General features: G+C 47.4%; 1 protein-coding gene across 6 annotated transcripts in view; it reads right to left on the bottom strand.

Moving 5' to 3' along the window:
- Nucleotides 1-15,315, bottom strand: part of MYLK (myosin light chain kinase) — a 229,635-nt gene that overhangs the window by 62,424 nt on the left and 151,896 nt on the right. For all 6 annotated transcript variants that reach the window (XM_047874662.1, XM_047874663.1, XM_047874666.1 and 3 more), the window contains 3 exons: nucleotides 6,191-6,241; nucleotides 5,270-5,397; nucleotides 3,278-3,431 (listed from right to left, as the gene is read on the bottom strand). In XM_047874662.1, the coding sequence (XP_047730618.1) occupies nucleotides 3,278-3,431; nucleotides 5,270-5,397; nucleotides 6,191-6,241 (333 nt within the window). The remainder of the gene's footprint in view (nucleotides 1-3,277; nucleotides 3,432-5,269; nucleotides 5,398-6,190; nucleotides 6,242-15,315) is intronic.

Raw genomic sequence — 15,315 nt, 5'->3', positions numbered from 1 at the left:
GTGTCTGAAGGTGCTCTGTGGCCTAACCCCACCTGGACCTCCCTTCACTGCACCTCAGCAGCCGCCTGCAGCCTATAGACAAGGGCAGGGGATGTGACCCCTCGGAGGCATCGACCTGGATCATCCAGCCCTTGAAGGCCAAGGTACTTTGCTTACCCAGAATACCCAGCTAGCCGGTGGCAGAGCCAAAAGGAGACTCCAAAAAAATCTCCAGACCCTTGTTCCAGGGGCCTGTTATTCTACAGGCCATCAGGCAGCATATGATCAAGAAGCATCTTGCTTAAACCCATGCCAAGCATTACAAAGGGAAATCTCCTGTCTTTAAAAACCTTGCAAGTTCCAAGCTCTGGTAGTTTTGGGGGATTACCGGGTATTTGGAGACTCTCTCTACTTTGTTTTTCTCCTTTAAAGATAGGCGAAGTGATGTTTTTCTCAGGCTGGACAAGTTACAGGAAGGAATGCATCTGGGTTAGGGGCTCTCTCGGGGGCCCCTCTCTCACCCCCCTGAGGTAGAGCTGGAGGGGCAGATGTCTGTACAGTCCCTCCCAGCTCCACACACTCCGGTGCTGCCTTTTAAAATATAAACCTTTCCGTTAGTTAAACATCACTCATTGAAACTACCTGAGGGTAAGGCTACTTTTTATTATCATTTTAAAAATAGGAGTCATGGGGCGCCTGGGTGGCTCAGATGGTTAAGCATCCAACTTGGGCTCAGGTCACGATCTCGTAGTTTGTGAGTTCGAGCCCAGCGTTGAGCTCTGTGCTGACAGCTCAGAGCCTGGAGCCTGCTTCGGATTCTGTGTCTCCCTCTCTCTCTGCCTCTTCCCCCCTGCCCACTCTCTCAAAAATAAATAAACATTGAAAAAATTTTTTAAAAAAAGGAGTCATAGGCTATATGAAAAGAAAATGGCATTTTAAGGGACCTGCAGAAGTTTACTGCTAACAAGTAGCAGTTGTGTTCAATAGGCCTGGTTTAGCTGGCCCGCAAATGGATGCCTCCAAAGTGCTTGAAACTGCGCTGAGTAGGCTGAATGATTCCTGTTTCATCTCATTTATATTTGACATCTACTTAATAAACCCTGATCAGATAATACACAGATGTCCCTAGAGACACGCAGGTAAATCTGGGCCTAATCCAGGTTTACTTTGACTAATTCTAAATCCATGAGCTCTGAATGAATGTTGCTTTGCTGGATCCATCAATGCGAGTGCTCCTTTTATTGGGCAATTCTATTCTTAGCTCTGCGAGGGGGAGGCAGACAGAAAGCCCGTTCCCCTCCATTCCATTCCCCTCCCAGGACGGCATTTAACTTGCTGCTCCTGCCAGCTGGCGGGCAGCCACGCCAATGGCCCTGTCAGCACTGGCCGGCCCGGGAGAATGAGAAACGAAACCATAAAAGGCCAGAACTGCAGCTGCGTGGTGGTGCTGGGGGGAAGGGAGCGTGTGGCACTGCAGAGCCAGCCAGAGTGGGGGCAGGGGCACTGGTCACAGAAAAGCAGTTCAAAGGAGCTGACCCCCAGGTTCCCCAGATAAGAGGAAAACTGGAAACCAATGCTTGCTGACAGCTGGGGCGTGGGGCCAAATCAATACTGCGGGTACAGGTCTAAAAGGATAAGCAAACTGGATCATTAGCATCAGTCCCCCAAACCCCCAAAGGTTCTTGACTCCTGGGGGAAAATTCCTGAAACAAATATCTGGTGTCACCGAAGAGAAAGAGTGAGAAAAAGGTGTGTCCTGTCATTTATGGCTGAGAAACCTGTTCCCTGTCCCTTTAGTACACTTGGCCTTCCCAGATTTAAAACTCCTGATCTAGGTGCGCCCGGGTGGCTCTGTCAGTGGAGTATGTGACTTCAGTTCAGGTCACGCTCTCACGGTTTGTGGGTTCAAGCCCCGCATCAGGGATGCTAGGGATCCTCTGCCCAACCCCCGCAAACCTCCCCTACTCACGGTCTCTCTCAATAATAAATGAACATTAAAAAAAAAAAAATCCTGATCTAAAGAAGCAAGCAAGCAAGAAAGAAAGAAAGAAAGAAAGAAAGAGAAAAAGAGGATCAGATCAGAAACTGTCAGGCCAAAGTCCTTCACACGCATGGTATCTGAAAGCCCACAAATGCACAGGGACACAGCCTGCTACCCACCTGCCCACTCCTTCATCTGCTGTTGCTTCATTGTCCTGAGCACCTGCCATGTCAGGGGTCAAGTTGCTGAGCACAACCCACAATGTAAGACCAGTTAGGAAGGTATTTTGATATTTCAGGAAGTTCACCAGGACATGAAAAACAGTGATTGGGATGGAAAGGAAAAAGTGAACTTGAAAATCAGTCTGGAGACAGACTCAACTCCATAGTGGGATGCAGAAGGCGAGAAAAATGAGTGGATTTAGGATCGGGAAGTCAGTGACCTCAGAAGGGTGGTCCCAGAAGATTAATGGGGGTGAAGGGAGGCTGCAGGGAGGCGAAGAAGCAGAATCAGAGCAGAGACTGGCCCCTTTCAGAGGGCGAGGCTGTAAAGAGAGCAAGAGAGAGATGGTAGGGCGGCCAGAGCGAGCCAGGATATTGCAGTGTTTGGCTGGGATGAGAGAGCCCTGACAGCATTTACAGAAGTAGAGGAGAAGGTGAAGACAAGAAAGAAGGGGGCACAGATATGGAGACACCCGTAGGCGTGGGGCATGAAGTGATACAAGATCATGCCTGATGCCTCCTGTTTCTCAGAGCAGCTGGAGGCGGGGCCCCACAGGGTGACAAGCTATCACAGAGAGTGGGGGAGGACACTGAGCCTACTGACGCCTCCACCTGGACCCCAGCCGAGTCCAGCACTGAGTCTGTGGGTTGTGATCTTCCCGAAGTGCCCCCAAATCAGGTGCAGGAGCAGTGCAGTGGAAGGCAACAGTGATTGAGGCTGAGGTTCTGCAAGGAGACTGAGTAGCTGGGGAGCATAAAGGCAGTGGACCGGAGGAGAGGGAGCAAGGGTGCTAGAGGTGGGTCTGGAGCAGAGTGGCTCAAGGTTTGCAAAGGCTAGAGAGGGAGAAGCCAGGAGGAGATTCGTGGCAACAGGAAAATGCTGCAGCGTGTGTGTGTGGGTCTGGGCTTCCCCAGGAGTATGAAGCACAGCAAGTGTGTGAGAGCAGGAACAGGGAACGTGGGAGCATGGGAAGCTGTGGGCAGGGTGCTGAAGGAGCAGGTCCTGGGGAGGTGAGGCCCTGAGGCCCACCATCCTGCTGGGGGCCTCTGCCTTTCCTGTCCTCTGACCTCCAGGCCACCCTGTCCCCAGACTCACCCACAACAGTGAGGTTGACCTGGGCCTGTCTGCTGCCCAGCTTGTTCTCCACCAGCAGAGTGTAGCAGCCACAGTGTTCCTGGCGTGCGGCCAGGATGGTGAGCCTGCTGCCATTCTCGCTGTTCTCCACCTTGATGTGCTCGCTCTCCTGGATCTGGGGGCAGAGAGTGGGGCAGGCGCTAGAGACTTGGGCTAAGAAAGGAAGAGGGCTCTGACCTCCACTCCCTACCACTAGAGAATGTCACTGGACAAGCAGTATGGGGCTCTGTCTCATCTGAACTCTCGGCTTCCCCTTAAGGCCCCTCCTCTCCTGCATCCAAAGCCAAATGTCCCTGAGGTGGTTCAGATCTGGGGTGAGCAGGGAGGGTGCCGAGCAGGGTCTGGCAGACCAACCATGTCTGCGCTTCCTGCTCCAGACCAGAGTTAAGGAGTGTCCTATATCACCATGGCTTTGGGAGGGATGGCAGGAGAACACATCTGAGCAAATTTTAATTAAGTGGAAACAGCCCAAATGTCCATCAAATGATGAACAGATAAACAAAATGTGGCATATCCAGACAATAGAATATTATTCAGCCATAACAAGAATGAAGTACTGATTTATACTTTAATGTGAATAAGCCCAGAAAACATTATGCTAAGTAAAAAAAAAAGCCAGATATAAAAGAATATATACTGTATGATCCCACTGATATGAAATGCCCAGAAAAGGCAAATCCATAGAGACAGAAAGTAAGTTAGTGGTTGCCAGGACCTAGGGGAAAGGGAGGAATGGCTGCTAATGGGTCCAGGGTTTCTTTTGAGGGTGATGGAAATGTTCCAGAATTAGATCATTGTTATGGTTGCACAACTTGTGAATACACTGAAAACCACTGAACTGGACACTTCAAAAGGGCGAATTTTATGGTGTATGAATTTTATGGCTACTGTTACAAAGAAAGCTGTTATCATAATTTTTAATTAATTACAATTTAAAATTCAGTTCCTCAGTGGCACTAGTCACACTTCAAGTGCTCAACAGCCACATATAGTGGTGGCTACCATATTGGACAATGGAAATAGAACATATCCATCACTATAGAAAGTTCTTTTGGACAGAATGGGGACCTGGCCAAATGTCTCTGAAAAGGGAGGGGATTCCATCTTACTTCAGATGACGCTAGCCCAGATATAGCATAGAGCCAGCATCCTTTGGGATGATGCTTCATCTTTTCACACCAACCCTCCATTCCTTCCTGGTTAACTAGCCTCCTACCTCTGGGCCTTAGGACAGTCTGAGTGGTTTGGAAATAGAGCACCAGAGAACTCAAAAGAAACCTTCACATCCTCTCCAAATTTCCTGATTCAGTGCCAGCCACGTTTTGGGGCCTCTGCTGATGATATACATGGGCACACACCACCAATACGGGCTCAGTGGAACAGGTGGGTTCCCCATCTCCCTATAAAAGCTGGTTGTTCAGAAATTCAAACATTTCTTTCATAGGACCATTCTTTTAAATGGTATATTTCTGGACCAGTAAGCCAAAGTTCTATTTAATGTCCAATTTATCTATCCAAATACTCAGATTCACTTTTATCTATTCAGCACATGGTAAGTTTAAGCTGTTGCCACTGATAGGGTTCAGTGGGCTGGCACAGAATCACAGAAATCTACAGAGTCTGAGAGGTCCTTTTGGTCACTGGTTCAATTTTCCTGACTCTGAGTAGAATTCTGGACTAAAATATCAAAATCAGATGGGGGGCATGGGTGGTTTTTATTTTTTCCTTCATACTTTTCTCTATAATCAAACTATCAGTAAAGCAAGTATTAATGGCAGACTCATAAGAAATGATCATTAAGAACTCAGATTTGGTGGGTGGTGACAGGTGGGGGAGGGGACCCTCCCATTTCTAAGGCCCCAACCGATCAAGAGCCATGTGGCCTCTGTGGGACGGCATTTTTCATCCCTTCCCACCCAGGGGTTGGGAGGGCTGTTCCCCTCCATCACTGACCTGCTTTCGGAACTTCATCCAAGTACAGGTGATGGGCTGGGTGCCTGCCACTTTACCAAACAGCTCCACAGACTCTCCCGCGCGCACCTTTTGGTCTTCGGGAAACTGGATGATCTGAGCAGGCATGGCTGGGAGGGGACAAGTGACAAAGTGAGCAATGAAGAGGGAGCTTCAGACAAACTGACCTCACTCAGTGCTGCTGTCCATGCTGGTCTGTTCCTCTCATCTTCCAGAGCCTTCAGGGCAACACTGAGGACAGTGGCCACTGCTCCAGAATGTCTGAGCTGATGGACCCTGCTAGCTCTCTTCATTTCTTCATTTTGATTCTTCAGAAGTGGCCCACACAATTTACATGGCATAATTCTCCATCTGTCAATTGCTCTGGAATTTGCATCTTACCCTAAATGTTTGAATCTACCTCCTAACTCCTTTATTAATTAAGCAGCACCTTGCTTTCTAATCATCAGGTTACCCTGGCTGACAGGTTCAATATGGTTCATGTCCTCAAATATCTTTCACTGGGAAACAGACAAGGGCTCTATGTGACAAGGACATACAGAACAGAGTATTAAGATAGTGTAAAGTGGATCACCGCCTTAAGGGCAGTGTGGGGGGCAGAGAGCGAGGCAGAATTTCACAGAAAGGATGGGAAAGTCTTTAGTACTGTATTATGCCGCATGATGTCCCTACAGCGAGGGACACTATAAGGGGAGTAGGAAAAAAGACAAGTAGTGGAAAAGGGTAGGGGACCAGGCTGTGCAGGGGCTCTTGGGGAAAATTTGGCCTGAATAACACAGAGCTTGAATCAAGGAGGGCGGTGGTCTTTTGGGATCTCATACCAGTGGTCAATCTACCAGGACCAAAGAAAAACCCCTCATGGCAGAGGACTCTTGCCCCCAAATGCTGCTGGTGACCAATTACCTGCCTTTGGAGGTGTCTTGGGGGCAGGTTTCTTTTTCACAGTTGCATCACCTGAAACAAAGAAGTTCACACGTTATTTTGTTAATCCTGGCTTTTCACAAAGCTCCTAAATCCTAGGAGCCTTGCCCACTGGTCCTCTGCCAGACAGAGCCCTCACCTGAGTGTGGTTCTCAGGATATCTTGCACTCCTACACAGATGACCTTGTGACTGAATGAATATCAGTTCTCAGGGGGCCTCTGGAGGGTCTCTGGAGCCTCCATTGAGATAAAAACTAAAAAACGCTTGATTCTCCATTGTCCATTTCAACAATGATAACCCCACACTCACTAACTATTCTCTTACCCTAATGTCAGGAAACTCAGAAAGGAAATTATGTCAGATAAACCACTTAAAATCAGCCTTTGGTGTAGATCCAAGGGTCTCAGGCTTCCTTTGGATCACAGACTTGGACTAGTGGCTTTTTTTTTTTTTTTTTAATGTTTGTTGAATGGATCCATGAATGAATGAACAAATGAATGAACCAACCAACAGTCTCTTCCATTCCTACCCTATTCCTTCCACTTTCTCCAAATAATTCAAATAAGAAAAATGACCCAAACAGACCAATTTCACAGCAAAAACTTACTCATTTTGCTAAATAACAATATGATGAATATGAAAAAATATCCTCAGCTATCTTCATGGCTTATTTTCATCTTTTTTGAAAGTCTTTAATCAAAACCTATCTATCCAGGTGGAATGAAAATCTATGCACACACAAATATCTTCATGTGAATGTTTACAGTGGCTTTATTTGTAATTGCCAAAAGCTAGAATTTATCCACTTGTTCCTCAACTGTAGAATGGATGAACTTTGGTATATTCATACAATGAAATGCTACTTATCAATAAAAAAGGAACAAACAACTGATACACAGAACAGATGAATCTCAATGATTCGTCTTTCTCTTTCACTGAGAAGCCAGACTCAAAAGGCTACGAATATATAATTCTATTTATATGCCTTGTTCTAGACAAGGCAAAACTATAGAGACAGAGAACAGATTAGTAGTGGTGGGTGGGGGCAGGGGTTGACCATTAAGGGGCACAAAGACATGTTATAAGGTGGTGAACCATATCCTGATTATGGCAATAGTTATATGACTATGTGCGTTTGTTAAGATTCACAGAACTGTGCACTAGAAAGGGTGAATTTTACTGTATAGAAATTGTACCTTAATACAAAAATGGGAGTCACTTAACCAATGAGATCTTCCCTAACCATACCAAATACCAACCCCCTGTCCTCAGCACTCATCACCATTACCCCACTTTATTATCCCCCCCCCCCCCCATGGCACTGAACAACCATAAAACAAACCATTTACTTGTTTATTTATTGTCTCCCTTCCTCTATCCATTAAGTATAAGGATTGTGAAGGCAGGGATTTTTTCTTTTTTGTTCACTGCTGTATACCCAATGTGCCTGGAACATAGTAGGCACTTGGTAACTATTTATTGAGTGAATGAGTGGGGGTAATGTTAGTAATGTTAGCAATCACTCCTCCACAAAGCTTCACCTTTGCAAGGTTACAGAGAAGAAGCAATATGTCCTGGCTTGGGCACTGCTGTCTGCCATAGGCAAATTATATAACGGTGTGGATTATCAGCTGTGCCTCTGTAAAATGGGGAGAGGGCTGCTACCTGAGAAGCTGAGAACTGCACAAGGACTGTGTAAGCAGGTGATCTCAGATCACAGAGCTGATGGCTACTCATTATGAGGTTAAGCCCAGGGTGAGGCCTGCTTCCACCAAATTCACCCTGGCTTGTCACCATTATTGATTCATCTGTCCATCTCAAGAAACTTATTGAGGGCCTGCTATTTGCCAGGCAAAGGCCAATCAGTACACACTACTAACGTGTGTACCAAGAAGAAAATCAAACAAATGTAAGAAATCAGAGCTTGTCTTCAAGGGTTTAAATGTCAAGGCATGTGATCCACAGGAAAGCCTTTTTTTTTTTCCCATCATAAAGGGCATTGATGGGACAACTGGCAGAATTTACATAAGGTCAATAAATTAGATGATAGTATTATATCAGTGTTAATTTCATGTTTGATCATCAAGCTGTGGTGAGACTGTCCTTGTGGTTTTTTATTTATTTTTGAGAGAGAAAGAGAGAGAGAGAGGGAGAGACGAGCAGGAGAGGGGCAGAGACAGAGGGAGAGAGAGAATCAATCCCAAGCAGGCTCCATGCTTTCAGTGCAGAGCTTAATGCAGGCCTAATCCTACGACCATGAGATCATGACCTGAGCTGAAATTAAGAGTTAGACACTCAACTGATGGAGCCACCCACACACCCTGAGACTGTCCTTGTTTTTAGGAAATATACACTGAAGTATTTAGGTATAGAAGATATCCTATATACAATTTACTTTCAAACTACTCATAAAAATTATATATACACAGGTATACATATGTGTATATGTGTGTGTGGAGAGATAGGGGAGAGAGAGGGAAAAAAGTGAGGGAGAGAAAATACAACACAAAACAATCATAGTAAAATGTTAATATTTGAGGAATCAGAGTGAAGGGTTTACAAGAATTATTTGTACTATTTTTGTAACTTTTCTTTAAGTCAGAAATTACTTCAAAATAAAAGTTAAATAGAAATTTTTTTTAAAAAAGTTTTACCCAGGGGGCACCTAACTGGCTCAGTCCATAGAGCATGCAACTCTTGATCTAGGAGTGGTGAGTTAAGCCCCACATTGGGAGTATAGCCTACTTAAAAAAAAAGAAGAAAAGTTTTATCCCTCCAACATGATGCAGTTGCTCAAATGAAGGAGTGCACTGTGGGCTGAGGAGATGGTTAGGAAGCACTCAGTGGTGGGACACAGAATGGATCTGAGGGCCTGAGAACATCTGAACTGGAGAAAGAAGGGCCCCATGGCTCAGGAACAGAGAGGGGTTCAGAGTTGAGGGTCAGGGTGTTTGGTAGAGGTTGTCCAGAGTGTAAGACTAGGATTAGAGAACAGTGGTGTGAAGGTAGTGTGACAATTTAAAGAAAATAAAAAAATGCAGTCACAGCAGTCACGTTTCAAGTGCTCGACAGCCACACATGGTTCGTGGCTACCATACTGCACAGACACGGAATATCACTGTCATCACGGTGCTGGTCTAGAATCCCAAGTTTGAGAGTTAGGTCTTTGTCCTGACTGAACAGGGAGTCCTCACACAAACGGCAGTTGGGTTGGGCTCAGGGACCCCTGGAGGTCTCTCCACCTCCTGGGGGACAAGGCTATCCAATTAGGAAGCTACTGCCATCCTTTGGGAAGGAAATGATCAAGGTCCAGCCTTGGTAAAGGCAGTTGCAAAGTAAATACAAGTAGGAGACAGAAGAAAGTTAAAACAATTTAGGGGCTGAAAAAGAGGGAGGTACAAAGATTCCTTAGAGATTTCTGGCTTGGATAAACGGGGAAACTTAAAGTGACAGAATACGAAATTTGGAAGGGAAAGATGAGGCATTTGGTTTGGTCCAAGTGAATATGGGAGACGAAAGAATTTAACCCGCTTGTAGGCTAGATGCCCAGGATCAGAATTCTAGAGAGAGGTTGGTGGAGATTGGAAGTGCAAGACTCCAGAATCAAACATGCAATCATAATGGAAACTGTGAGGATGGTTCAGTTCCTTGGGGGCAAGAATGCAGTCAAAGATGAGAAGGGGCCAGGGTCTGATCCCAGGTGATGCCCATGGTGAGGAGCTGGGAATTAGGAGAGGGCTATGGACCCCGAGAGGTGGAAGGACTGTCACTGCAAGCAAGGGTGGAGAAGAATAGGCACTGGGAACTAGACTTCAGGTATGATCAGCACTGAGTGATGGGTAAGGTTTGAGAGGACAGGTGCCATGAGACAGTGGGGTCAGAAGTCACTCCAGAGGAAATTCTCAAGGAAACAGGTAGGGAGTCAGCTAATCTGATAAGAATTCTGGAGTTGAAGGGACAAGGACAAACAGGGTGATGGAAGAGGGAATGTCAATCAAGCAAGGTTTCTTCCCAGGTGAGAGAAGAGTACAGGTTTGAAAGCAGAAGGCTAGGAGTCAGTGGAGAGGGGGAGCCCCAAGATGGAACAGCATGGGAAAGACAAACCCCTTGGAAGTGAGTACCAGATGGGCTATGGAACAGCCATGACAGGTTAAGCCACGAAGCCCCTGCCCCTCTTCATCTATGGTTGCTGGGAAGGGAGAGGCACAACTGGGAGAGGCCCGCACGGGAAGATAAGGGCTTCTACGAGAGCCAGCGTCTGACCTCCCATGGAGAACAAAAGCCACCTGTTCAGGGTTGCTTTGTGGAGCTGCCGTTATCCCCCCAAATTTATATGTTGAAACTCGAGCTTCCCAGCACCTCAGAATACGACCATATTTGGAGATAGGGCCTTTAAAGAGGTAATTAAATTACGGTGAAGCCATGGGGCGGGGGTCCTAATTCAAACCGCCTGGTGTCCTTATAAGAAGAGAAAATGTGGACACACAGAAACACCAGGGATACATGCACAGAGACGAGGCCACGTGAGGACAGTGAGAAAGTGCCCATCTGCAAACCAAGGAGAGAGGCCTCAGAAGAAACCAACCTGCCAACATGCTGAACTTGGACTTCCAGCCTCCAGAACTGTGAGACAACATACTTCTGTTGTTTAAGCCACCAAGTCTATGATACTTTGTTGTGCAGCCACAGCGGACTAGAGCAGCTGTGGATGGGCTCCGGAGGCCAGTAAGGAGTTTGATAGCCCCAGGAATGGCTGGCCAAGAGCTAGTAAGGAGGATGGCAGTTAGCATACCAAGAAATCTGATGACTCCAAAGTCCCACTCTTTACTAACCTTGGCAGCCCTATAAACCTATGTGGTCCTAGTAAACCTAGAAGTAGGGTCCCAACTAGTACCTGTCTTCCTCTGTCACGGTTAAATGAATTGAGGGCCAAAGTTTCATGTTTGTTCTATAAATCTGCATCTTCTGCTGTTTGAATTGGTTAGCATTTAAACCTGGTTTAGTTCCTGTTAGTAAAGACAATTTTAAATGTTAATGATGTTCTATATCCTATTCTATACATGTTTGATACAAGCATCTGCTGAAATCCATTAACTGTGTTCGGGGCTTAGAAGAATATATTTAATAGGGTGGAAAGCAGAATCCCCTGATCCTAAAACCTGGTTTCTCACAGTGAGCTGGGCTCAGTGCATGCAGTGTCTAACCCACGATCTCATTGTCCTTTTTCCCCCTGGGTTCCTTCCCCAACCACATACAAGCAGGGCACCTCACATTGTTTCCATGTCATGAAAAAGGAGATAGATTCCCATAAAAGCCAGGTGATTTGTGAGGCTCATAACACCAGATGGGGCCAAGTTAGACACAGGAACCACGCCTCCTGATGCCCTGTGTGGCTGCCTCTGTAGCAGCTCACTCTCTGTTCCATCCTCATATCCAAGCCCTCAACGCCCTTCTCTGTCCCCCTGCAGGAATGCAGTGGGCACAGACTCTGGAGCTGGGCTTGGGTTTAAATACTGCCCTGTCGCTCCCTAGGCTGTTGATTTAAAGCATGTTACTTAATGGGGCGCCTGGGTGGCTCAGTGGGTTAGTCGTCTGACTTCAGCTCGGGTCATGATCTTGCAGTTCATGAGTTTGAGCCCCGTGTTGGGTTATGTGCTGACAGCTCAGAGCCTGGAGCCTGCTTCCGATTCTGTCTCTCTCTCTCTCTCTGCCCCTCTCCCACTTGCACTCTGTCTCTCTCATAAATAAACATTAAAAGAAAAGTAGGTTACTTAGCCTTTTGGAGCTTTCGTTTCCTCATTCAAAACATGTGAAGGGGATAAGTAAAATTTGTTGTAAAGCATTAAGCTACGTTGTAAAGAAGGTAGAGCACAGGATGCATGCTCTACTACCAGGCCCTCACCCCAGTCGCCCCTCTTCCCCAGATGGATCCCCAGAGGACTTCTCTGTCCACTCTGTCACCTATTTAGTATGCCACCCTGTATCAGCTGAGCTCTGTACCTACATGATATCTCTCATGCTGCTCCTGGAGTTCCTTCTCCAAGTTCAAGTCCTCAGGTAACCCTCTTGCTGGTCCAGATGCTCAAACTCTCAGCTCTCCTTGGGTTACTAACTAGTTTCCTCTTCTCTGGATTCATCCATCTTACCACCTTGTTGTCTTATACTAATGTCAGCCCTTTGTCTCTCATTCCCTTTCCAACACCTTAAACTTTTGCACCACCCATTGTCAAAGAGGAATATTCTAGAAAAAAATAAAACCCAACTATATTTGCGAATCCCATGGCAGCTACCAACCACACTGTCAGGCTAGGAGGGCAAAACATCCTCCTGTGGCCTGCCACTTGGTCTATCCCTCAGGGGAGGAGCTCAGTCCCCTCCCCCAGACAGTCAGCCCCAGGATGCACCCCCTTCCTGGCATAGCACTGCTGTCAGGGTACTTTGTTCACTGCTTAGAGTTCTTCTTCTTCTTCTTCTTCTTCTTCTTCTTCTTCTTCTTTTTTAAAGTTTATTTATTTATTTTGAGAGAGACACAGAGAGACAGAGCAAGCAGGGGAGAAGCAGAGACAGTAGGGGACAGAGGATCCCAAGCAGACTCCCCGTTGGCAGCAGAGACAGCAGAGAGCTCGATGTCGGGCTCGAAACCATGAACTGTGAAATTATGACCTGAGATGAAGTCAGATGCTTAACTGACTGAGCCACCCAGGAGTCTCTACAGTTTCTCTTCTTATCCCTCTCTCTGCCAGTTTTGTTCTACCTGGGGCCCAGACCTCTTTCTCAGCCCATCTATACATCCCACTACCTGACCGTCCCTCCTCCTGGCACATACTACAAGCCCAGCATGTCCAAAAGTAAATCCAGGATCTTTTCCTCAAACCTGCCGCTTGCCCCTGTTTCTCCCAAGGCCCCCTCCCTAACATCCCCAGTCACTAGCATCGGTCAATTCCATTCACTCCATACCTCCTCGGGCTGCCACCTTCCACATCCCCACTGTCACCATTCTAGTCCAAACTACTACCGCTTCAGCCCCGTCCCGGTCCTAATACGGCCGTCATTCCAAGGCCATCACTCCACTGTTTAAATGTCTCCAATGGCCACCCACTGCCACTTAACATAAAGTCCAACTCATCTTACAAGAGCGTCTGAGATGTGTCCCCAGCTTTTGTCCCATCTTCTTTCTTACTCTTCCCTCTTAGGGAATACCGTCACCCAGGCCCTTGGCGCTCAATGTCAGCGGTTTGCAGAATGGAGTGTGCATTATGAACACCTGGGAAATTTGCTAGAAACACAGTTCCTGGCTGTCCAGGGCATGCTGATGCTGTTGGGCCCTGCGTCACCCTCCAGGAGGGCTGCTCTATCCCCCACACTGAATGCCTTTCCATTTCTGCAGTACCGGCCATTGCCGCCAGCTCTTTGCTGATTCTGGTACCTTCTTCCAGTAGGCCTCACCTCATCCATCACTACTGTCAGGCTGGGTTCCATGCTGCTTGGAGGTGGTTCTTTCTTAGCACTCCTCACAATGTATTACAATGCAGAAACACCTGTCCAACATGCATACCTCACAGCACACTCCCTGGAGACAGGAACAGGGGCCCATTTTGTTCACCTGTTGTACTGCCAGTGCCTAGTGTGGTACTTGGCATATGCTTGAAAAGCTATTAAAGGAATGAGTGGAGCCCCTGAGGATCTCTGTTAACCTGGGAGTTTCTAAGAACAGTCCACGCCCCCACCCCTGGGGCTCTGATGCTGAGAGATAAAGCCCTGGGGCTTGAATCCCTCTGCAACTTCCCATTAAAAGCAGATCCTCTTTGCTCTGTCACCAACTAGATCAAAGCTGTTGGGTGTTGCATCTTCCACTCTAAAGAGGAGACAGGCTGGAAGAGGTGCAGCAGCCCAGTGAAAACATCATGAACAAAGCACTGAACTTGGATGCCTGCTGGGGAAACCTGGGGCAGCAACAAGGAGGCCAGCCTCCGGGCTGTCTGGGCAACCCAGCATTTTGCTTCTGCACCAGGCCTGCCCAAGTCCTGACCTACTCCTGCTGAACCTTCCTGCTGCCCTGAGTGGTGGTGGGGGGAGGGAGCTAGAGGGGAGGAGGTCAGTATGCACAGGAGTTTCCAGACTGCTCAGTCTGAAAGCACAGGAGTGCCTCTCCCATGAATCAGCAGGGCAGAAGACCTGAGCAAGCTTCTGGGAGATATTTGCCGAGACTAAAGGTAGGCCTCTTAGCGTCAAAAGGGTCTGAGATAATGGAAAGCAAAGGAGAATTAGGGAGGTAGCACAAACAGCCTCGGGTACAGGGAGGTCCCTGGATGTCTGCTTCTCTGGGGACATTTCCCTTTTTAGGTAGTTAACTAAAAATAGACATCAAACCCTTCACAATTCCCAAAATCAGCATTAACTTTCTACCAAAGGCTCCCGAAGGTGACTCAGGCTGGGTGAAGTATGGAGGAAGCATTCACGCACAGGGCTGTGTCAGAGAAGGGAGGGCGGCTGTGCAGACTTGAGGATGAAAGGTCGAATCCCACCGCCCTGCACTCAGGTAGACTCAGGGCTCTGGGTGACTTGACAAGCCCCCAACACTTCCCTGCCCCTTGCACATACCAGGCCCTTCCAGTATGTCTAATAGACAGACCTATGGAGAAATATTGGTCATATTCCAAGAATTAACATCTCTGGGCAAATTTCGTGAACACATCTCCTCCTATCAAAGGCTGTCACACAAGAAGATTCCAAAGGAACACTGCTCTTCTTGTTACTGCGAATGCTTATCCCCAAGCCCCTAGGATACAGAATGTGGGGATGGTTGTGAAAGAGGCAGCCTGGCATGGCCAGGATGGCAGTGCCAATGTCCTCTCTGGGGAGGACCCGTCCTCCCACTTAACAGGATCATGGGAGACAATGGAAGAGCTGGGGAAGGAGCTGGAAGCAGCAGCTCAGGGATGGAGGTCACAGGGTCACATGCACGGCAGGGTGGGGGGTGATAATGGGTACTATCACTCCTCATGGACAATATTTTGGTTGAGAGTAACTAGTAGTTGGCACCAGCTTTCAAATCTGTGGAATTCATGGAAGTACCCCAGCTTTTCTTTCAGGGTCCCACATCTTC

This window comes from Prionailurus viverrinus, chromosome C2 (genome assembly GCF_022837055.1).
Source record: "Prionailurus viverrinus isolate Anna chromosome C2, UM_Priviv_1.0, whole genome shotgun sequence".
Lineage (NCBI taxonomy): Eukaryota > Metazoa > Chordata > Mammalia > Carnivora > Felidae > Prionailurus > Prionailurus viverrinus.
This window is presented reverse-complemented; position numbering and strand designations above follow the sequence as displayed.